We start from the raw sequence: 24,877 nt of genomic DNA on the forward strand, positions 1-24,877 counted from the left end.
ACTGTTCCAAAGTCGATGGAGTCAAAATTGGTAATTGACATTTAACATACACCCTCCACCATTTCTTAGCATCATTTTCTAACAGAAAAGTCACAAACTCAACTCCATGTTTCTTCACAATCCCCATCTTATGTAACCTCTCATAGTAATCAATAATAAATACAAAGGTATTCTCATACTCTGTCCTGGAATATTGGAGGTTTCATCTCTAGAAATTTGGTCAGTAGTACATGTTTTGTATCAGTCATCTCCAAACCTAATATAGATGAGGAAAAGTATCAGTCACTGAAGCTTCATCCATTCTAGGAGCCACAACGATAGTAGGATGGATAATTAGATCCTAATAAACTGGTACCTTGGGTGTGACTCCAGTCCCAGCCAATCCACTCAGAAAAGCTAACACCTATTGAACAATCTCAACAGACATAAAAGGTATTCTTTATCCTATGTTGAGCCGCTACATCGGTCTCCACACCCTGTTTCTCTACTGTTTCTATCTCTTTCCAATGATCTTATGGTGGGAGAGGTAATCCTGAACTCTACTATTTTTATATATGTATATATATGTATGTATGGTTATGTGCATATGGATAGTTTTACTTGGTTTTATAAATGGAATTATGTTATCCTTATCCTGAGATCATGCTAGTGTTCACCCGCTAACCCATCTACTGGCGACTGTATACCCACGTTATGTAGGAATCGACTATTCTACTCCTCCTAAATAGTGATTGACTTAGGGATCAACCTTTGAACTGAAGTGGTGAGATTTCATCCCTTCGTATGGCTCTGTTTTATGTTATGAATATTTCTAGACATTTTTACTTTATTTTGGATATCAATTTTGGCCATGGTCGAGGGCATTTTCCAACCGAATTTTACTCTTTTGGTTAGATGCTTTGCGGTATTACTATGAGTTGGAAGGGGCAGAATCGGTATAGGTGTTTGCCTTAGCATTGACATTGGTATTGAGGATGGCATCATCGAACATAATTTTCCACTATTTTATCATATTTTCTTTTCGGATTAATTAAACTATGTTTTAGAACATCTTTAGTTATGGCCCTTGTTTTGGTATTGATTTGGTATTGTTGGATTATTGGTATGGGATGGTTGGACTCGATTGTCGACCACGATTGTGATCCTATCCCAGAGTCTTCATGTTAACTATTACACTATTTTATTATATGCTCAAAATTCAGCTAACTCAGGGCAGGCGGATGGAGGTTGGGTTGGGTTACGGGAGTGGTCTCCGATCCAGGTCGGACTTGGGACACCCATTACGACAAGTCCCCCGGTCGGGGCGCGTCAGCAACCTACATTTTCTTTCATAAAATGCCTCAAATAGTACCATATCAATACTGGGGTGATAATTATTGTTGTATGAAAACTCACACAATGGAAGAAAATGGTCCTAGTCACCACCAAAATCAATCACTTTCTCTATTCTAACTGAAATCAAGTTCTCTTCTTTCATGATTAATTGATTCAATTAGCCCTTTTTTCTTCTATTCTAACCTCAATTTCTTTGAGCACTCATCTCTTATTTCTCCACTATCTTTATTTTGTGTTATTAATTTTTTTGCATTTTTTATATCGATTTTAGTCACTTGATTGAGATCGTTATAACTATTTCTATAAGAGTTCTATTTCTTCGTTATACCACACCATTTTGGTGTGGTGTTCCCGAAGCAAAATATTGAGATGTAATTCCTAATTTTGATAGGAACTTAATGATTTTGTATGAAGGTATTCACCACCATTATCAGATCATAATATTTTAATATGTTTATTATGTTGCTTTTTTATTTCTATCTTAAATTTTTTGAATTTTTCAAAGCATTCGTATTTATGACTATCGCGAAAAAACTAACATTCTCGAATGACAATCCTATAATCCACACTTAAAAGAAATAAGTGAAACTAATCCATCAATATATCATCCAATCTAAAACCAAATAATAAGTACAAATGAAGAGGGGAAAGTACTTATACAAAAACCATACTTAGGACCTGAAAGTCAATTGTACCAAAACATAAAAAATGTCAAGAAGGGGATGCACTCCAAAACTAAAATAAAACATATATAGAGAAATAGAGAACTATGCCAATTAGGAAAAATTCCATGGTTGCCCGGATATGTTGCTCACTCTGAAATCTGGAGTCAACCGTTAGAATCACAAGTGAGGTCTCGTAGGAGTCGTTGTAATATGCGCTTCACTCATAGAAGTAAATGCAAGTATAGTATCAGCACACAAGATCAAAAACATATTGGTAGGGTTATTTGGCTAACTCAAGATGAGAATATGAATATATAACTAAGCCATACAACAATAAGTTAATCCATGCATAACAAATATACACCATGCATAATAAGAAATAATGAACAATTATAAATCAAACCAACAAGTCAACATATTATCAAGTCAAGTTTAGTCAAGCGAAGCCAAAAACAAGACAAAATAAATTAAGAATAAAAAATATATTTTGCTGGTTTACTCATGGAACCGTCAAACTCACCTTACTTCCGTACATATACACTAAGAGATATACAACCACCCTCTAACCATGACCCACAGGGGAAAATTACCGTCATATACTAAAATCCCAAACACAAGTATCTATCAATCTTGTTCTACCAAAATCCCACAAAAATGTTCTAAATATCAATCATTTCACATTTAGCAAGTAAGGTAGGTCAAAATAACATAACAACCGCAAATCATTTACAAAGACCTCACCAAACAACATCCACTAACAAGCCATACTACAAAGTAGTTAATATATACATATAACACAAATTGAATTAAACTACAATACCATCATCTACCTTGAATCAAGCTTGCGCAACTCCTCTATATTGGAACTTTACTCTTCCATTCAATTTTTGTTTGCTCGTGGTCTAGAACATGCATATAAATACGCAAGGAATAAAATAACCTAACATGGCAGGACTATAACTCACACCCAACTCCTAAGGTCAAATTCATAATCATTTTATTTTCGTTCTAGGGCTTTTCCATTGTAATTCACCTAAAACCTATTAATTTCGTGAATAAAATAGTGAATTAATGAAATTTAAAGGTAAATTACATGTTAAGAATCAAAAATCATTAACGTATTTCTTAAATTTCTCCCTGCATCAGCAATTAATCAAAATCCTCCCCGAACACTGTGAATTAATAATTAAATACAGTCACGAGGATAAATTTCTTACCGTAACGAAGTCAAACAAATAAATTTTAGTGTATTTCGCTTTATATCACCCTTTCTTTGCCCCAAAATGGATTTTAGAAAGATAAATTATTTTAGAGAAATGTTTTAATAAATCTACCATTTTCATTGCTATAACGATGTCGCCATAGCAGTACCGACCACAGTAGCAGTCCTTGATCTCCTTTGACCGCTATAGCAAAAATTTTTCCACGATGGCACTTGACACTATAGCAGCGTCGGCGGGGGGAAATGTCTATCTTCATTCAAAAATTTCACTTTTTTCTACATATCTTAAACCTAGGACATTTCGAACAGTGGCCTTTATGCGAAGACCAATTTTGACAGTTCTACTTATCCAAATTTGATTTCGTATATTTCTACATATTTCTTATTATATTAGATAACTATAAATCAAAACAAATACCACTATCCCGGTACAAATCATTCCTAGATTTTTCTAGGCCACGTTACGCTCCGAATCAGTTGAAACTACCTTAGCCTGAAATTCGTAACTTTCAAATCAAGAATTAATACATGAGATTTTAAAATTGGGCTCATGAATTACAACGAAAAGGGTCATTACAATAACACAATAAATAAATATATCTATATTTTGAGTAATCAACTGTGAAAATCACAAAATACTTAAAACCACCTCTTACTTGTATATTCATAGGACCACATAAATCAAAATGAATTAATTCTAACTTATTACCGGCTCTATTTTCTTTGGATGAAAAAGGTATCTTGTTCATTTTACCTTCAAAACAGGATTCACAAGTCAGAAGTGTCACTACTTTCAATAAGCTCAAAGGTTCATCAGAAATCAACCTTAAAATCTGATTTTTATTAATATGACCTAAACATAAGTTTCATAAGTAAGTTTCGCTCAATTTAAATATGTTTTATCTTATGTGACTGATCAATATTATTAAGGTTTGATGTTTATAGCATATTTTGAGAAACATTTAATACAAATAGATCATCTATTCTAAGAGTAGAAATTATAAAATGCTTATCATGCTTAATAATTGCACAATTATTAGCAAAGAAGATGTTGTATCTAGCATCCATTATTTGGGAAACAGAAATCAAATTCCTTTGTATAGAAGGCACATCAAGAACATTATTCAAAATCAAAGTCATTATTCAAAATCAAAGTCCTACTATTACTAAATGAAAAAGAAATATTTCCTGCAACTAGGGATGATGTTGGCTCTCCATTTGCTTGAAGTAGGCTTACTTCATTCTCATTTAGGCGTCGTGTTTTCTGAAATCCCTACAAAAAATTTCATATATAATTAGTGGCTCCCGAATCTACGCTAAAAAATGAGTAGAAACAACCATTAAGAAAGTTTCAATGATATTAAAAAAAGAGGTACCTTCTTTATTTTTCATCTTGGCTAGGTAGCAGGGGCATTATTTCTTATCGTGATCAGGTTTCTTACAATGATAGAACTTTTTCTTAGGCTTAACCATACCATCGGTATCACTTCCAGGTGATGCAACCTTATAGGGATTCTTCTATTTATTTCACCTTTTATCTTAGAAGACAAAGACGAAGGTTTGTCAACCATGAATGCAGCAGGGGAAGCTTATTGCTTAATGGTATATTCTATCTCCTGCAGCTCATTCAACAGTTTTGCAAGGGACAAATCCATCTTATTCATGTCATAGTTTAAGCAAAACTGCTGAAAACTATCCGACAGAGTTGGTAGGACCATCTGCAACTAAGATTCCTTATCAAAGAAAGCATCAAGAATTTTTATCTTGTTCAAAAAACTCATACTTTAGAACGTGCTTCCTTAGCGATGCTCCTTCAGTCAATTTTGTGGCTAAGAGAGCTTTCATGGTTATCTTTCTTGGAACATGATTTTGTTCACCGAATATCTCTTTGAGAGATTTGAGCATATCAAAAGCAAAGGCCATAGACTGATGTTGATCTTGCAAGACATTTTTTATGGAGGCAAGAATCTAGAACCTTGCAATTTCGTCTGTCTTAATCCACTTATCATAGACTTTAATCTGATCATCAGTAGCATCATCCCATTTTTCAATACATTTGTCAACCAACACAAATTTAAAACCTTCAACATTATGGACAATGTCTAAATTTTATTTGCAGACAACATAATTAAGGTCTTTCAGTTTATTTTGATTAGGATAGAGGTTAAAGGATTGAACGAAGACATGGTTAATTTGTTATATGTTTAAAATCGATCACTAGTTATGTAGCATAATAACTAAAATCATAAAAATCACATCACATATAATCATGCATATAAACAATTAGATTCGTTAGTGAAACTTAACTATTCAAACAAATATACATGCAATGTCAGATATATTATTCTTTAAATAAAACAGAACCAACTCAGTTAAAGAGTAAAATATAAATTTAAGTTAGAAAAATATCATATATCATTGAACCAACATGTAACTTAGTTGAAAAGTTAATACAAGTCATCAAAACAAGAGATTAAAAACAGTACTACACTACACAAGTTTATCTGATGGAAAAGATGGCCTATATTAATATGTAAACTCATATTATTTACTGTAATTAACCATTGAAAATCATAAGGAATGAACCCTATCACCACTGATTTGCAAAAATTAATTTTTTTAGAATTTTTAATTTCACAGAGATTCAAAAATGCCAAAAAAAATTAAAATGGCTCTGAATGAAAAAAGGGCCTAGGCTACGACAAAGCAGTGAGTATGGCTTAGTGTGCTATTTTTAATAAACCTATCAAATTTTAGGTCAATCAGGGTTCATCAAAATTTAAAAAAGTCTAAAATTGACCAAATTGAAAATCATCAGCTAGGCTGCTTCCGAGGGTTAATAGTGTTACCGTGCAACTTGGCCTTACCACCATGCTACTTGTCAATGCTTGAAAGTAACAGAGGTAGTTAGGCAAATTCAAAAGTCCTTATGATTTTTTCCTTAATTCAGAAAAAATTATTTTGACATTCATCAGCAAGACTATAGGTGAGGGTGACACGGATTGTCCAAATAGCTTTGCCTTGCCACCATACTTGTCGTTAAGCATGTGAGTAATGACTATAGTTGGGCATAGTCATAATTCTTCACGATTTTTTTCTTAATTCCTAAAATTAGTTTTCAAAAAATTTATGAAAAAATATGTAAAATTCGTTTCTATTTTACTGATGATAAACTAAGCTTACAAAAACCTTTAACATCGTCAACAATCAGCAATATCATAGTTTATACAACTATTTAATTAATAAAACATGTCTAGAAATCATAAAATCTCTTTTTACATTATCTAGCATATGTAAGATGACTACTGGTACCAATTGTTAGAACATGCACATCAGAAGCTATTCTCATGAATCAATCTAACTTAAATAAAATCTAGATAATATAAACTAGAACAATAATTCAAAATCACATACATACCTGTTTGAAATTTTATATAATTCGTTCAACACCTTATTCGTCTTACTTGTTAGGTCTGAAGCCTTCTACTAATTCTTGACTAACTTTATAATTAAAAGAAAACTTGTGTGGGTAAGTGACTTTATTTGTTGGAAAAAGGATGATCTTTCTATCAAAAACTAGCCCTTATTTACTCCCAAATTATATTGAGAAAGAAAGTCAATAGGCAACACATTTTCAGTCATAATGCTAAAAAAATGCTTTCAGCCTTAATGCCAAAAACTTTTTAGCCTTAATGTCAAAACTGATTTTTGCTTTTATTCCTTGATGATTATATAAGACCGGTAAATGAAATTACTTCTGCTATAAGGATTCTTTTCTTTTTCAAATTTGATTAGTTAATCAGGCGTAGTAGGGATAACAAATTTATTAATTGAGACTTTCAATTATGATATTAATTTGCAAAATGAACAAATTTCCATATCACAGTAAATTATAAATTATTTTACTAAATTGCACTCCTCGATTTAATTTTAAAATCTACCATTACATCTTATTTAATTCTTCATGTTAGAACTACTAACACTAATTAATTAACTTAAATTTCTAAAAAGTTTAATTCATTGATTAATTTAATCTGTCATTTTGCTATATGTGCAGGTCTAAACATAGAGGGTCTTACTCTACACCAGGCAATTCATATGTGGTGGATCTACGAAGGAAATCCTAAGATTAGAAGACTCTTTAAAGCAGTACCAGCTTTGCTAATGTGGGAGTTATAGAAGAGGAGGAATGCTAGAAGACATGGAAAAGACATTACTTTAGTGATGATGAAACATCAATTTCAAAAAAATGTTTTCTATTTCATTAAAGTATGTTTTCCATGGATTAAACAAGTACCTTTTCACTGGGATGGAATGTTGTATACCCTACAAGTTTACAAATTAAGGATTCATTATTTACTGGTTTAATGGGATAAGCCAGATGAGGGATGAATGAAATGCAACATGGATGGTGCCAGTAAAGAAAACTCAGGTATGAGCTCTTACGGCTTTTGCATACGAGATAGTGAAGGCAATTTAATCTATGTAGAGGCTCACAACATAGGACTCAATAACAACATAGAAGTTGAATCTATTGCTTTTCAAAAGGCCATAGAGTATTGTTTCTCTCAAAATCTATTGCATATTCATTTAGAGACTGAATCCTTGGGAATTAGTAATATGTTTAAGGGGTGTGAAAAATACAGCGAACTCTAAGTGAAAGGATAGAGGAAATTAGAGGTCTTATGGCTTAAGTGAACATCAACATAAAGCATATTTTCAGAGAGGCCAATCAATTAGCAGGCTTCATGGCTAATTTGGCAATTGAGCAAGAGCAGATAATACAATACAACAATTTTCATCAGCTACCAAGCAAAGAAAAAAAGATACTAAGTGTAGATAAAGAACAGATACCATTCATAAGAGTTAGAGCAAGGAAGATAAACACTACATACAGGCATCCATAATAACAAGTAATAAAAAGACCACAGTGCCTCACAGCTATGTTAATTACAAGATAGTTTGTGGTCGGATCATAGGTACAACAACTGTGAGAATGCTAACTAGCCTAAGCTAGATCAGCCAACAAAAAGGTACTCCAGCAAAAATCAAGGGTTAGGGAACAGATTTGAAAACTAAGCACTTGAACTCATCTGTCATTACTAAAAAACCATCAGGAGCAACTTATTTTTCTCCACTTCAGCTTTAGCTACATGGCAGATAAGATTTTATAAGGATTCAAACATCGTGGACACACATGCAGGGTGAAAGAAAGAATGACTTACTCAAATCTAGACAACAAAGAATCAATGTTCTAACCCTCCTTCGAATTTCAGCTGAACTCATGGACATCCACCGGGTAACACACCTGCAGTAGAGATATACAGTGAATACAAGAGCTTATCATCAAAATGCAAAAGAAAATGGAGTGAGCTTATTTCTGCAAGCTGAGCAAGAAGAAGACATCTATGGAGGGATGAAGAAAGTTCATCACCCACAACAAAAGAAGTTGAAAACACTAGTTGAGAAAGTGCAACATAGACAGAGGCAAAAAAGGCGGATGAACAAAGAAGAGAAGAAGCAATTAGGAAACCCTAGTGTTACGGTCATTTTTATAGACCCTATCGGGTCAACTAGGTCGGGTTTGGGCTCTGTTATTCAATTGAACTTGTTTTGTTTTGGACCTTTTGAAGATTATCAATAAAACGGATCAAGTAGTTCATTATTAACCAAAAAAAATCACCTGCAGGATTTGACACGAATACTTATAAGCAATCATAAATGAGTGTCGTCTATCTTGAGTCTGGGATATGGTTCTATCAACTAATTATTATTTCACTAATGTGATTTGTTATCATTCAATCTATTAGGAATATGTTGACTCATAAATGTCATAATAGAGTTTCACGTTTTAATAGATTAAAATAATAAATCAAATACATAAATTATAATAATTTTATCAAAAGATTGAGAGTATAATTACATGAAATGCACTAAAGAAATTTTTTATTAATATTATGAATATAAACAAACATCTCTACTTGATCCGTTCAATATATACGAAATGTACTAGCATTACAAGTTGGAATATTACCACTCACATAATTAAGATCAAATTATATTTAATCATGCGCTTCAATCATTAAGATGTATGTCCTTCTTCATCTCTGATTGTGAATATTAATTAATTTATAACTTATAAGAACCGACAATTTTAATTTTTCGTGCATAAGTTGAATAATTTCATGAATGGAATTGTCTGCTATATAAGTAAAGGACAAACATGTTAAGACAATGATCTATTCAAATAAAAATATTATTAAATTAATTAAATAAAATAATTATCATTACATGGGATGAAAATATAATACTATAGCTAAACCACATGGTTAATAGTATATTCTATCACTCCAATCCTTTTAATATATTTTATTTTTTGAGAGTAAAAGAATTTAAATTTTGATCAACACTTTTAAGATATATTTGTTAATCTTATTGAAAAAACAAAAATTGCAACTTATGTTATTTTTCATACATATTTTAAATATTCAAGCTTTAATTTTAGGATATTAAATTAATCCTATCTAATTTTACTTTAAAAATTATTTAAATAAACTGTGGAAAAACACCTAGCATACATATATAAAAGAATGGTGGAAGTACTATTTTCTGACAGGAAGAATTCAATGCACACCTCCCTGCGTCCACCACCTAACTCTGCCTCTGCTTGTTTCTTCTCTACTCATAATTGAATATAAATAGGAAATCTGTAATATTAGTAGCATACTTTTTGTTTCATAGCACGTTTGTAGGTGTGACCACAACTTATTTTTTAAATGATTTCAAATTGTGGGGATAGAAAGGAAGTTGAAATATAGTTGGAGAATTAAAAGAGTAGTAGTGAATGAATCTTCCTCATTTGAAAGTCGTGGCCAAAGAAAAGAAATGAGGATTTTGCAGAATTTGTCTGTAGCTGCTGCCTGCCCCTTTATTTGGCTCTCTGTTGTTTTTAACCTAATGTCAGGGAATTTCTTATCCTGGCGAAACGGATGGCCGAGGGTGGAGGAAACATTCAATGATCGGAATGAACTCTTCGAATCAAGAAGAGAGCAAAAATGATGGAATTCATAGAGAGGATAAAAAATCAAAAAAATTATCTGGATCAGTATTATTGATTTTTTATTACCATTTAAAATTTAATTTTTAATTAATTACAATTCATAACCTCTCTTGACTATTAATTATTCTTAATTATAATTAATATTTTTTCTAATATATTTTCTTTCTTTTTTTATTTTCCATTATCTCTTTTTTTTTCCTTTTTCAGTTTTTTTTTCTTCAATTTTTCTTTTCTTTTTCTTTTTGTTGGTTTCTCTTTTTTTATTTTTTTTTTCTTTTTTGTTTTTGTATTTTTTATTCTTCATTTTTTTCTCCTTCTTTTTCTCTTATTTTTCTCCTTCTTTTTATTTGTGCGAACTAGCAAAATACAAGTGCAAATTATAAAATTCAAATATAAATGTAAATTATAACATACAACTATAAGTGCGAACGATAAAATACAAATTTAAATGTGAATTATAACATATAAATACAAATATGAACTATAAAATACAAATATAAATATGAATTATAACATATAAATACAAGTGTGAACTATCATTTGTATTTTTTAATTATTGAAAGTGAACGATTGATTTTCTTTCTACAAATACTTGTTTGTATTTATTGGCACTAGTTGTATTTATTTATACAAATAAATATAACTCAAATTTTTATACAAATATAATATATACAAATACATATTATATTTGTATTTGTAAAATCATTTGTTTCATTTATTTGTCATTGTATTTGCATCAAGTAATATTTGTTTATTTATAAATATGAATGATAATTTTTATATACAAATACAAATGGTACATTTGTATCAAATGATACATTACATATTTATATATTTTAGAATCACTCAAATACAATTAATGCACTTACTTATTTGTATACAAATACAAATGATAAATTGTACATAGTCTCGACTAAATATAATATGAAGTCAACTTACAAATACAAATACAAAATAATTTCTTAAAAATAAAAAGATAATGAAGAAAATAGAATACAAATACAAGTATAAGCCAAATATAATCTAAATATACAAACACAATAAAACCATAATATAAATATAAACCAATATAATATGCAATCGATTATAAAATACAAATACAAAATAGTTTTTTAAAATACAAGTGTGAATTATATAAAATATAAATGATGGCGCAAACTAACAAATACAAGTGTGAACTATTAAATATAAATACAAATGTGAACTATAAAATATAAATACAAGTGCGAACTTTAAAATATAAATACAAATATAGTTGTATCAATAAATACAAAAATATAAATTACGGTATGACTACAAATACGATAAATAATTATGGTATTTACGTGATCATCCATGACTTGTGCTCGACTAGTCATATTTTTCCAAAATACAAAAAATATAAAATAGAATAAAAAAAATAATAAAGAAAATAAGTACAAAAAAAAATTTAAAAAAAATCAAAGAAGAAAGAGAAATAGAAGTTAGAGATTAAAGAGAGAAAAAAATAAAAAGAAAGAAACGAAAAAATAAAAGTAGGAAAACATAGAAAAAAAGAAGAAGAAAAAATGGAAAAAACACAAAAAATAAAAAAATATAAAAAAAGATAATGGTAGCGTTAGGCAAGAAAATATTCAGTTCAACGAGATAAGCGTGATTGAGATTTTTTTCTTTTTAAAAATATTTAATTCATTTTTTGTGCGACTAAATAGGGACTGTATTCATATTTTATATGAATTCATACTATCTGTAAAATTGAATACAGCGGGTATAAATCGAATACAACGGTTATAAATGGTAATTATGTAAAATGTGGTTATACAAGGTGGGTTTTATAGCAAAAATAGTATAAGAAAGAAAAAAAGACAAAGAAGAAAACAAAAGAAGAAAGAGAAACAGAAGTTAGAGATTAAAGAGAAAAAAAAATAGAAAAAAGAAAGAAACGAAAAAAATAAAAGTAGAAAAAATAGAAAAAGGAAGAAGAAAAAATGGGGAAAACACAAAAATATCAAAAGAGATAATGATAGTGTTAGGCAAGAAAATATTCAGTTCAACGAGATAAGCGTGATTGAGATTTTTTTCTTTTTAAAAATATTGAATTCCATTTTTAGCGCGACTAAATAAGGATTGTATGCATGTTTTATATGAATTCATACTATCTGTAAAATTGAATACAGCGGGCATAAATCGAATACAATGGTTATAAATGGTAATTATGTAAAATGTGGTTATACAAGGTGGGTTTTATAGCAAAAATAGTATAAGAAAGAAAAAAAGACAAAGAAGAAAACAAAAGAAGAAAGAGAAACAGAAGTTAGAGATTAAAGAGAAAAAAATAAAATAAAAAACAAAAAGAAAGAAACGAAAAAAGTAAAAGTAGAAAAAATAGAAAAAGGAAGAAGAAAAAATGGAGAAAACACAAAAATATCAAAAGAGATAATGATAGTGTTAGACAAAAAAATATTCAGTTCAACGAGATAAGCGTGATTGAGATTTTTTTCTTTTTAAAAATATTGAATTCCATTTTTAGCGCGACTAAATAAGGATTGTATGCATATTTTATATGAATACATACTATCTGTAAAACCGAATACAATGGGTATAAATCGAATACAACGGCTATAAATGGTAATTATGTGAAACGTGGCTATATAAGGGGGATTTTATAGCAAAATGTTACTATTTTTGAAAGATTCCCATAAAAAATTATATACTATAACAGTAATTGTATAGGATTATTTTTCTTATTTTCAATTTAATTCTACGTATTACGAATAATTATTTGTAGTTACTTTTTAAATAATTGATAGCGTTAAATCCTTTTGATAATTTTAGGAGTCGTTTGGTATACTGGATAAGGGAAATTATTTTAAGATAAAGTTTAGGATTAACTTTTGGGTTTTACATGAGGTATTAACTAATTTCGAGACTATTTTATTCCACCATGTGTAGTGAAATGGGAAATTACTACCCCATATGAGTGAGATATAAAATAGAATCATGGAATATTCCTACTTATTCTATATTAAGGTGTACTAAATGGCTCCTTAATATTAAGGTGTCAAGGCAATCGAAGAATATCATAGATAGAATCAATTGAAACTTTGATCATTTAATTAACTGGTGATTGTCACTCTGTGCTTGTTGTCATGTTGGCATTTGGCAAACACAGAAGTGTCGATCAATTTTAAATACTATTAGATTTGAATCAATGACTCTAACGGTGTATAAAGTAAACTATAGGTGAATTTCCGAGTGATAATGATACGGAGGAGTTTTGTTTCTTTCTTTTCTATCGTCAAACTCCGATACTACTGTTTTGGATAGATTATGGTAGGATCTATTATTTCTTTAATGATTAATACCATATTTGCGTTATATATTTCTGTGAACTTCCTCTTTTACACATACACGACATATCATGTGAGATTTTAGAGTCCTTTCTATTTATGTTTATTTTCTTGATGCTGACGACCTCCACCACCAATAATGTCTAGTGTTTCTGTCTCTTTTCTATACACCGAGACAAAAGTAGTTTCATTCCTGAATTATGCTGCTGAAATACCCCTAACCTTGATCATTTCATTTATGGCTTACATTAAATTTTCAATTTTTGCAACCGTATTTATAAAAGAAACTATCGAGATATGTTAAGGGAAATTCCGATCTAATAGATAGAAAGAGGGACATTTTTAATACAGTGTTTAAGGATATAATACACTAGGTATGTTGTTGTTGTTTAGGCATGATGTTGTTGTTTAAGAATGTGATAGTTGACTATTAGAGAGAAGAGAGGCAGGAAAGTCTCTAAGTCTGATTAATTAAAATGATTACAAGTTCTCGACAATTAGGCCGTCTGATAGCCTCGCAAGACTTCAACAATTTAGACTGAAGATTGTGAAAATGATTTACATACTTGACTAGAACGGTACAGAGATATAAAACACATCAACTTAAAATCATCAGGATTAACACATCCACGATCCTAGAATTTTGTCAATAAATTTCATTTATATACTCAAATTACAACTTATTCTAATTGAACACCTATACACATGATAAAATATTGTTATTAGCCACTAACAGTTCAAAATTTTGAGAAGCGTTTACATGTATTCACAAGAGTCCATTACGTAGATAAGTTAACAACGTAAAACATGTCATTTTCTTTAGTAAAATACAGTAGCCTCAATAAGTGAGCTATAAAACTTCACGCCTACTCCATTTGAGATCAACGTGTATCAATTAAAGGAGATGACACATTTTATATAGTTATCTTGACTATCTAATAAAGGCTCGAATACACGCGCAAAAGGTTTCTTAAAAATTCAAACTACAAGTGTCTAATTGAAACACTTTATCATGGATTCAGATGCTCAATTCAATTGACACAAATTGTTATTCGAGAGTTTAAATGAAATTTACTCACAAATTTAATGGTTATTGATGTATTAAGTTAATACGAAATCTAAACAATTAGACCCTTTGAGAGGGATGGTCGTCTAGAGTAATGAAAACGACTAGCAGAGTTGATTAGAGGGCTAGAGATATTGAAACACCTTAAACATGTTTATAATCACTCTATTTTATGGTCCTTGTAGTAGTTGTGCATAAACGCCGTAATATCTGTTGCAATGGCTTTGATTCCTTTAGAAAGAGTACTACTGTAGGGGGGCCATCATTGTTTCTTCTTATCTCCACATTCTTGATTTGATATATGCCCATTTCCCCCCCTTCTGGCCCTGCTGGCCCCCTTCTCATTATATCCACTAGTACCAATCCTTTTCTCATCTCTATAAATCCTTCCTCTCTATCTTTCTTAAGTTTCACAAACCAACCAAACTACTCTTAGCACAAGACTTTAGTCCTCAGCTATCACCATTTCGCGAGTTTCATCAGGAGAACAGTGTGTGTGACAACATGCTACGTTGCGGAGAAATGAGCGTTCTTGAAAGGCAGAGAATAGTGTTGGAACGTCTTTATAACCATTCCAAGCAGCAACTTTCTTCTCTGCCTCAGCAAGATCTTGCTCACTTTAACAATTTGATACCCGGACATATGATGAGCGGCGGTTGCGTTGAGGAGAATTTTACCAATTTCGATGTGTTTGGTGGGAGAGAACATAAGGGATTTGCTGGCTCTAATTTTGTTACCAATAATAATTGTCAAGAAATGGCTCATCCTTCTTTCTCTACAGTCTCGAATTCATCGATTACAACTGTGTCTCCGCCTCCAGAGAAAGAAAATTATCCAAGTACCGTTGTAACTCCCAGAGAAAATGTTGTGTCAACCAAGAAGAGAAAAGCAGAGGTTTGTAACAGTACATGTACATTAGTCTATCAATTGTGTCTCAATCATATTCTTGATCCTAATTCACTCAAATCCAGATGTCTATATAAGAAAGATGTAAAACTAAACGTGCATGTTTTATTCTGTTTTGCAGTTTTACGTGGAAGAGGATTGTATAACTAAGAGACCTGAAGGAAAGACAGGAGAAGTGCACTCAGAGATCACTGAAAAAAGCCAAAGGGAACGATTACATTCAGAAACTAAGACAGGGAACTAACAGGGAACGATTACACTCAGATAACTAACAGGGAACGATTCCAAGGAGAATTCTAAGACATCAGAGGTTCAGAAACCTGATTACATTCATGTCAGAGCACGTCGTGGCCAGGCCACTGATAGCCACAGCTTAGCAGAAAGAGTAAGTGCGCTGTTGAATTGTGTGAAAGGATTGCATAAAATTATGTTAATCAGGCTTGAATTTAGAGTCTCATGTTAACTGTCTCATTAAAAGCTCAAACTGTTAGACTGAGACGTTACTCTGATTTCTAATAGCAATTGACCTAATGAATTATGCAGGCTAGAAGGGAGAAAATCAGTAAGAAGATGAAGTATTTACAAGATTTAGTTCCAGGTTGCAACAAAGTGACTGGCAAAGCTGGAATGCTCGATGAAATCATAAATTATGTTCAATCTCTTCAGAAACAAGTCGAATTCCTTTCAATGAAACTTGCTACTCTGAATCCTAGGCTTGATTTGATCACGGATAATTTTTTCACCAAAAACTTCCCCTCTTACATTTCCACTACTTCTCCACCAACAGTAGCGCTGCCAACACTTTCAGAATATAACATGATCCAACACCAGCAAGGAAGTAGTGGTGATGTTGCACAAATGTTACCCCAAAGAAGAGACTTAATGTCATTTCCAGAAGCTTTTCTTGGTTCTTCACCTCTTACGGTAATTTCTTCATCCATATGAGTTAATTTCTTTGATGGCCACTCAACTAGTAGTTATTATCTCAGAAAATCATTTTCTTAAGTGGTTTTGTTACTATTCTACTGCAGGTAGTACAGCAGCAGCAGCCAACTTTTGAGCCTGATTTGCAGAGCCTTTTCAGCGTCGGCTTTAACTAGTTAAAGAAGGTTGATCTACAAAGATTGAAGTGCAAAAGGGTCTACTATGGCTCCTCTTCTGTACACAAACTTCATATCCTTCAAATTGGAGTCCAAAATTTTTAAAGTTAGCAACTGTTTTAGAAGGCAAATCCCCCATCCCCTCCACCCCACAAATCATCTTTTAGGAGAAATTCTTACATCTTAGACATTTATAAGGCATCATGAAATTTGTTCATATGTATAGCCAAAGTTGCATCCAGCCATCCACTATTTGACTGATATGTAATAAAAGAAAGAATTTTTTTTAGTATTAATTTTATTACTTTCCATCATCATCTTATGTTTGAGTACTCTAAGAAAGCACCATTGAATGATCCAACTGACAACCCTCTGAATTATAGGGTAAACAGCAAATATATTAGTCAGGAATGAAAGATTTTACAAGACGGCCTGGTTGATTTTAGATGGTCACTCAACTAATAGTTATTATTCAAAAAATCATCTTTTTTCTTGATTTCAAAGTGATATTCCGAGATAATAACTATTAATTGAGAAACTATATGAGAAATCAACTCAAGAACGAACTCAAGAAACACCATTACGAAGCGAGAAGCAGGCAGAGGTACTAACTAGCTTTTAAGCAGTGTGAGAACAAGCAACGAGAGAAGGTGAAATTGTGGGGGGAGGGGGAGGAAGGGTATTCATGAAGATGTGGTGTGATGATTGTGTTGTTTTTTTGGCTTTTTTCTCCCACATCGTAGTTTTATTATTTGGGGGAGGTTTTAGAGTTATAAAAGAACTCTTCCTCCTCCCATTTGAAATATCCCAAAATTATTCTTTTCTCCCACAATTAATAGAAAAGGTTACCTTGAGCGGTGCTCGGAGACTTTTTTTAGCTCAACTCCGTTATCAAATTTTTTTATGTCTTTATTTTTAGTATTCAATGTTATTTGTCGGGTATTTCTGTTAGTGTTCTGTCTGGTTCAATTGTTCTAAACCAGTTCATTTCACTAAGTTGTTCTGTTGTAGTGGGATTATTACCCGTTTTTCCTACCAAGTAGTATCAGAGCCAAGGGTTTGTCTGAGTATGCTCTGTGGTTACAGCTTTGTCTGATCTTCCACATCAGAAAAGAATTTCTTTGGTCCTTTTGAACCCAAGGTTTGTCCCAGGCTAAGGTTCTGTCTGAGTATGCTCTGTGGTTGCACTTCTGCCTGATCTTCCACATCAGAAAAGAATTACTTTGGTCCTCTTAAAATCTTGGATTGTTTGTAGTTGGTGTAATATTGAATATTTTTTATTGAGTCTGTAATGGGAAATAAAGATCAAGAAACGAAGGATCCTATTTCAAATATTACGTCGAGGTTCCCGTTGTCCAGTCTAAAGTTGGCGGTGAAAATATTTGATGGTGCTAGCCATTTCGGTATGTGTCAAGGAGAGGTTTTAAACTCTCTTTTCTAGCAGGGTCTTGATATTGCTATTGAGGAAAAGAAATCAGAAGAGGTAGAAGATAGAGATTGGAGCATCATTAATCGGTTGGCGTGTGGAACAATTTGATCGTGCCTGTCCAGAGAGCAGAAGTATACTTTCAAGAATGAGACTTCTGCGCAAAAATTATGGAAGGCGTTGGAGGATAAGTTTCTGAAAAAGAGTGGTCAAAACAAGCTCCTTATGAAGAAAAGCTTTTGCGATTTGATTATCAACTAGGTACTACTATGAATGAACACATCACTATGTTTAATCAATTAGTAGCAGACCTGTTGAATTTAGATGTGAAATTTGAGGATGAATATCTGGCTTTGATGTTGTTATCATCTCTTCCTAATGAATTTGAACATTTGGAAACTATGTTACTTCACGGGAAGAAGAATGTGTCGTTAGATGTTGTTTGTTCTGCTTTATATAGTCATGAATTGAGAAAGCAGGATAAGATGAAAACCAAATCAACAACATCCGAAGAAGCATTGGTGGTAAGGGGTCATCAGCAAAGCCAGACTAAGGGGAAAAGAGGAAGGTCAAAATTAAAGGGCCGAGCGGTTGTCAAAGATGAGTGTGCTTTCTGTCATAAGAAATAGCACTGGAAGAAAGACTGTTCGAAGTTGAAAAAAAAGGAAAGAGTCCGTAAGATGCAAATGTTGCAGAATACAAAAGTAATGCAAAATCAGATATTTCCTTAGTTGTTATGCTTTCAACATCATCTCATCCAGATGAGTGGATATTAGATTCAGGATGTACCTATCATATGTATCCCATTCGGGAATGGTTTTTTAAATTTCAGGAACTCAATGGTGGGGTGGTTTACATGGGTAATGATAATCCATGTAAAACAATCGGGATAGGATCGATCAAGCTGCGGAATCATGATGGATCCACCAAAATTTTGAAGGATGTGCAGTACGTGCCAAAGTTGAAGAAGAATCTCATCTCATTTGGGGCTCTTGAATCTAAGGGCCTAGTTGTGATGATACGGGGTGGAGTTCTTAAAGCAACTTCAGGAGCACTGGTAATGTTGAAAGGCGTGAGAAAACATAATTTATACTACTACCAAGGTAGTACATTATTGGAGACAGTAGCAGCAACAACTTCTAGCACCAAGAAGGATGTTGAGGTAACGAAGCTGTGGCATATGCTATTAGGATATGCTGGTGAAAAGTCCTTGCAAATTCTTGCGAAGAAAGGATTGTTGAAAGGTAAGAAGACTTGTAAACTTGAATTTTGTGAGCATTGTGTTCTAGGAAAGCAACGAAGAGTGAAGTTTGGCACTAGAATTCATAATACCAAAGGTATTTTGGATTATGTTCACTCAGATGTGTGGGGACCTGCCAAAACTCTATCCATCGGAGGTAGGCATTATTTTGTCACTTTTGTTGATGATCTTTTCAGAAGAGTTTGGGTGTTTACTAAGAAGAACAAGGATGAGGTGCTTGGAATCTTCCTTAAGTGGAAAACTCAAGTTGAAAATCAGACAGGGAGAAAGATCAAGGTTCTTCGAATAGACAATGAAGAAGAATACAAGAGTGATTCATTCCTGGATGTATGCCAAGACTGTGGCATAGTTTGGCACTTCACTGTTAGAAAAAACACCGTACCAGAATGGGGTGTCAGAGCGTATGAACAAGACACTTGTGGAGAAAGTTCGTTGTATGTTGTCTAATGCTGGGTTAGGCAGAAAATTTTGGGCTGAGGCTGTGGCGTACACTCAACATCTTATCAATTGTTTTCCATTATCTGCTATAGGTGGCAAAACTCCATTAGAGGTATGGTCTGGAAAACCTGCAACTGATTATGATACTTTACATGTTTTTTGTTCTATTGCATATTATCATATGATTAAATCAAAGTTGGATCCACGAGCAAAAAAGGCTCTTTTCATAGGCTTCAATAATGGAGTAAAGGGATATCGTTTGTGGTTTCTTGAGGCAAAGAAGATGATTATCAGCAGGGATGTTACCTTTGATAAATCTGCCATGTTGAATAAGGTAAATCTAGATAAAGCTGATAGTCCTATAAAGCAGGTGGAGTTTGAGCAGTGGTGACCCCAGCACGAAACACCACCACTGACTCTACTATGGCAGAAGAAGAGTTAGATGAGGAAGAGGTTCCGACCCAAGAACCTCTGTAGCAATCAGAACCAATTGCAGTTAGAAGACATAGATGATAAATTCAGAAGCCTGCTCATTTTACTGACATGGTAGCTTATGCACTTCCAGTTACTAATGAAGATGTTCCATCCACCTACTCAGAGGCCATTCGAAGCACAGAAAGTGGCAGTTGGGCAGGTGCAATGGAAGAGAAAATGCAATCTCTTAAGAAGAACGAGACGTGGAAGCTGACACAACTACTGAAAAGCAGAAAGGCAATTGGGTGCAAATAGGTATTTGTAAAGAAAGAAGGATTTCCTGATAAAGAAGACATTCGCTACAAGGAAAGATTGGTGGCTAAAGGCTATGCTCAGAGGGAGAAAATTATTTATAATGAGGTATTTTCTCCAGTTGTAAAACATTCCTCCATTAGAATTTTGCTGGCCTTGGTAGCGCAGTTGAATTTGGAGCTAGATCAACTTGATGTGAAGACCGCGTTCTTATACGATGATTTGAATGAGAAAATCTATATAACTCAGCCTAAAGGATATAAGGTTGCTGGTAAAGAAGATTGGGTTTGTAAACTTAGCAAATCATTGTACGGACTGAAACAATCTCCAAGACAGTGGTACAAATGATTTGACAGGTTCATGAAGGGTCAAAAGTACAAGAGAAGCAAATACGATCATTATGTATATTTGCGCAAACTTCAAGATGGTTCCTACATCTACTTACTCTTATATGTTGATGATACATTGATTGCAACAAAGAGCCAAGTTGAGATTGACAGATTGAAGGCTCAAATGAGTAAAGAGTTCGAAATGAAGGATTTGGGGGAAGCCAAGAAGATTCTTAGTATGGAGATAAGCAAGGATAGAGAGAGGGGCAAACTTTAACTGTCACAGAAGTAGTATTTAAAGAAGGTACTATAACGTTTTGGTATTCACGATGATACATAACCTGTAAATACCCCACTTTCTTCTCATTTAAAACTGAGTAGCAGATTATTTCTGATAACTGATGAAGAGCCAGAATACATGGCAAAAGTCTCGTATGCAAATGCAGTTGTAAAATTGATGTATTCAATGATGTGTATGAGACTAGATATTTCACAAGTTGTTAGTATTGTTAGCAGGTACATGCATGATCCAGGCAAGGGTCATTGGCAAGCTGTGAAATGGATTCTGCAGTATCTCTAAAATATCGTAGATGTTGAATTGACATTCGAGCAGGATAAATCACTTGGTAATGCATTGTTGGATATTGTGATTCTGATTATACAAGTGATTTGGATAAGCGACGATCTACAACTGGCTATTTGTTCACTTTAGCAAAGGCACTAGTTAGTTGGAAGTCTACCTTACAGTCTACAGTGGCTTTGTCTACAACAGAGGCAGAGTATATGGTGATTACAGAGGCTGTGAAGGAAATAATTTGGCTTCATGGGTTGCTTAAAGACTTGGGAGTTGGTTAGAAACAACTTAAGGTGTATTCTGACAGTAAGAGTGTTATTCATTTAGCAAAGAATCAAGTCTTTCATGAATGGACGAAGCATATTGATGTTCGCTATCATTTTGTGCAAAAAATTCTCGAAGAGGAGGAGATACTTCTCCAGAAGATTCATACTATGGAGAATCCTACAGATATGCTGACCAAGGTGGTTACAAGGGCCAAGTTCGAACATTTTTTAAACTTAGTTAATATCCTGCACATTTGAAGTTGGCGCCTTACAGCGCAAAATTGGAAGCACCGCAAAAAACTATTTCTATTATTTATTTATTTGAGAAGATTTGTATTTTGGTGGGATTGAAATTGAGCCAAGGTGGAGATTTATTGTTTTTTTTGGCTCTTTTTCTCCCACATCGTAGTTTTACTATTTGGGGAGGTGGTTTTAGAGTTATAAAAGAACTCTTCCTCCTTCCATTTCAAATATCCCAAAATTGTTCTCTTCTCCCTCAATTAATAGAAAAGGTTGTGTTGAGCGGTACTCGGAGATTAAGTCTTTTTTTGCTGAACTCCATTATCAAATTTTCTAGTGTCTTTATTTTTAGTATTTAATATTATTAGTCGGGTATTTTTGTTAGTGTTCTGTCTGGTTCAATTGTTCTAAACCGGTTCATTTCACTAAGTTGTTCTGTTGTAGTGGGATAATTACCCATTTTTTTCCAACAGATTGGTATAATCTAATCTCAACCTCTTGGAAATAGAGAACATTTAAGTAAAAATCATGTTATCCACTCAATGAATATACCTGACATGAATTCGAATTACTGAGAATAATACATAGACGACTGGATACCGAATATAGGATAGTTCACTAAAGAAATATCCGTGTAACACAGAGTCTGAAAAAGAACTTGGATTTAGTGTTGCATCCATGTTCTAGAAACCTAGGTTCGCCACTGCTAGTGTCACGTAGGGTCTGGAAAAGGACTTGGATACGATATAGGTAGCATATCATGAAGTAATTATTAATGGTTGATTTTACGACTCGAATTCATAACCTATGAATGATTATTTTTTAAAAAAAATAGGGAAATAAAAGGAGAAGAGATAAGGTGAAATAAACAAAAAAGAAAAATTCCTAAGGATGTGATGTGTGAGATACTAACTTGGGATACTGAATAAAGGAAAGTTTGGTGTGTAGGAAGTGTGTTGTAGTTCATAGAAGGACTGCACTTCGAAAGGAGGTAAAATAGACAGTTTATCCTAATACAAACATCATTAATCTATTCTACCGTCCAAATCTATAATCTATAGGTGATGTTTTAAATAATTTATTGTAAAAAAGAAAATAAAAAGTAGTGGAAGTGGATGGGCAGTGGGTGAGTGGTTCATCTTTTTAGTTGGCTTCGCTTGTGAATTATGCTTTTTTTGCAAATGGGGACAAACAGGGGCCTAGTTCTAACGAGACAATCACCTAATCAACATCTGGTGCTTCTTCTGAATCGACTTCTACTCCCTTATAGCAACACATGACAAAACCAACAATGTGTTTCTAAGTCCATAGTGCAACTAAATTATTATTTCTTCCATTTCGATTTGCTTACTGATTTTAACTTGACACAGAATTTAAGAAAGTTAAAAAAACTTTTGAATTTTGTGATCTTAAATCAAAGATAGGTAGGATATATTAAAATATACTATAATCTTACGGTCTTAAATATGCCATGTAAAAAATTAGAATTAAAAAGTTACAAAAAAATGAAAGAGGCATTCTTTTTAAACATATTAAATAAGAAAGTAAGAGAATTAAATTAAAACAGAGAGGGTATCTCATATTAGCACAGTGACGTGATTGGTAGATTTCAAGCAACTTAACCATAGAGAGAATCAGTTCCATTGTCTAATGAATGTTTTCAGAGCATCATATATCTAGTATTAGCTAAATAAGGTAATGAAATAAATGGTAAGTTTTCTGTGAGAATAGAAAGATTATATTACTACTTGGAAGATTGTTTAAACCTTATTTGTTAGTAGGCATTTATAGATTATACTTGTTTAGGTGTACTCGTGTTGACCTCATTTTAACGAGTTCAAACATTACACTAAATATGATATTTGTTTAAATAATAAAGATGAAGATAATAATTAAATTTAATATCTTTTGAGTATGTACAGATGGAGAATTTATTTATTAAACGTAACATTTACCAAAAATATTTCTAAAAGTCGATCGACATTCATCTATCATATGTATATTGCAACAAAATAATACAATGATAGAGACATCAAAATAATACAATTAAATCTAATCTTTACACACAAAAATTTTCTCTAAGTCGTTCGACACTCATCTACGACCTGTAAACAATAAAAATATAATACGGTAATAGAGATATCAAAATAATACAACTAAACCTAACCTTTACATTAAAAAAAACCTCAAAGCCGACCAACATTTATCTATCACTTGTAAACTGCAACAAAATAATATGATAAAAGTGATATCAAAATAATACAATTAAACTTAAATTTTACACACAAAAAATTTTCAAAGTCGATCGAGATTCATCTACGAACTGTAAACTACCACAAAATAACAAACTAATAGAGATATTATGATAATATAATTAAACCTAACATTTATCTAAAAAAAAATTCAAAACCGACCCACATTCATCTACCATCTGTAAAATAAAATAAAACAATAAGATAATAAAGATATCAAAACAATACAATTAAACCTAACTTTTACACAAGAAATTCTTCAAAATCAACCGACATTCATCTACGACCTATGAACTATAAAGAAAATAATATAATAGTGATCAAAAAGCTTTGATTTTAATCCACCTAATTCTTGTCTGAGCGAAAAATTTGACCCTAAAGAATGATTTTGAATGAAAACAAAGAAGATATATGTACACACATGTTTTATTCTATTATGCTGACAAAAACAGTGAAGAAGTTGAGGGTTAGAAAATCAAACATCCACCAGTCTAGACATGCAATCGAATGAAGTTAGATGAGCATCAATCATATTCTCCCAATAGGTAAATCGGTTTGTTCTCTAGCTTAACATATATCTCAATATCTATAGAAGTATTTCCTTAATGGAATCTTATTTAGGGGTATTTTTCTAATTGAACAATAGAAAGAAAAATATTAATTAATTCTCTTATCATATATT

The 24,877-nt window shown here is 32.4% G+C and overlaps 1 protein-coding gene and 1 long non-coding RNA gene across 3 annotated transcripts; one reads left to right on the forward strand and one right to left on the reverse strand.

Annotated features, from left to right (window-relative positions):
* Positions 1 to 4,278: 4,278 nt before the first annotated feature.
* Positions 4,279 to 10,307, reverse strand: LOC107860907. Of its 2 annotated transcripts, none has more exons than XR_001671654.2 (4): positions 9,857 to 10,307; positions 8,448 to 8,530; positions 4,599 to 5,241; positions 4,279 to 4,495 (listed from the first exon to the last, which is right to left on the reverse strand). It is a non-coding gene; the product is annotated as an uncharacterized LOC107860907 (long non-coding RNA). The 2 variants fall into 2 exon arrangements; XR_007051953.1 differs by having other exon boundaries at positions 9,826 to 10,307.
* A 4,892-nt stretch (positions 10,308 to 15,199) lies between these two features.
* Positions 15,200 to 16,972, forward strand: LOC107860906 (transcription factor BEE 2). Its single transcript, XM_047407709.1, has 5 exons — positions 15,200 to 15,571; positions 15,705 to 15,723; positions 15,859 to 15,968; positions 16,127 to 16,507; positions 16,615 to 16,972. Exons 1-5 carry the CDS (start codon positions 15,200 to 15,202, stop codon positions 16,681 to 16,683), a joined length of 951 nt encoding a protein of 316 aa, XP_047263665.1. The 3' UTR covers positions 16,684 to 16,972.
* Positions 16,973 to 24,877: the final 7,905 nt, after the last annotated feature.

The sequence above is a fragment of the Capsicum annuum genome, chromosome 2 (genome assembly GCF_002878395.1).
Source record: "Capsicum annuum cultivar UCD-10X-F1 chromosome 2, UCD10Xv1.1, whole genome shotgun sequence".
Taxonomy (NCBI): Eukaryota; Viridiplantae; Streptophyta; class Magnoliopsida; order Solanales; family Solanaceae; genus Capsicum; species Capsicum annuum.

What these genes read in the sequence shown, in the direction of transcription:
- LOC107860906 (XM_047407709.1), top strand. Translation starts at nt 15,200, where the DNA reads ATGAGCGTTCTTGAAAGGCAGAGAATAGTGTTGGAACGTCTTTATAAC. An exon ending in GCCACAGCTTAGCAGAAAGA is followed by an intron (nt 15,969 to 16,126) that starts GTAAGTGCGCTG and finishes TGAATTATGCAG; the next exon opens with GCTAGAAGGGAGAAAATCAG. An exon ending in TTGGTTCTTCACCTCTTACG is followed by an intron (nt 16,508 to 16,614) that starts GTAATTTCTTCA and finishes ATTCTACTGCAG; the next exon opens with GTAGTACAGCAGCAGCAGCC.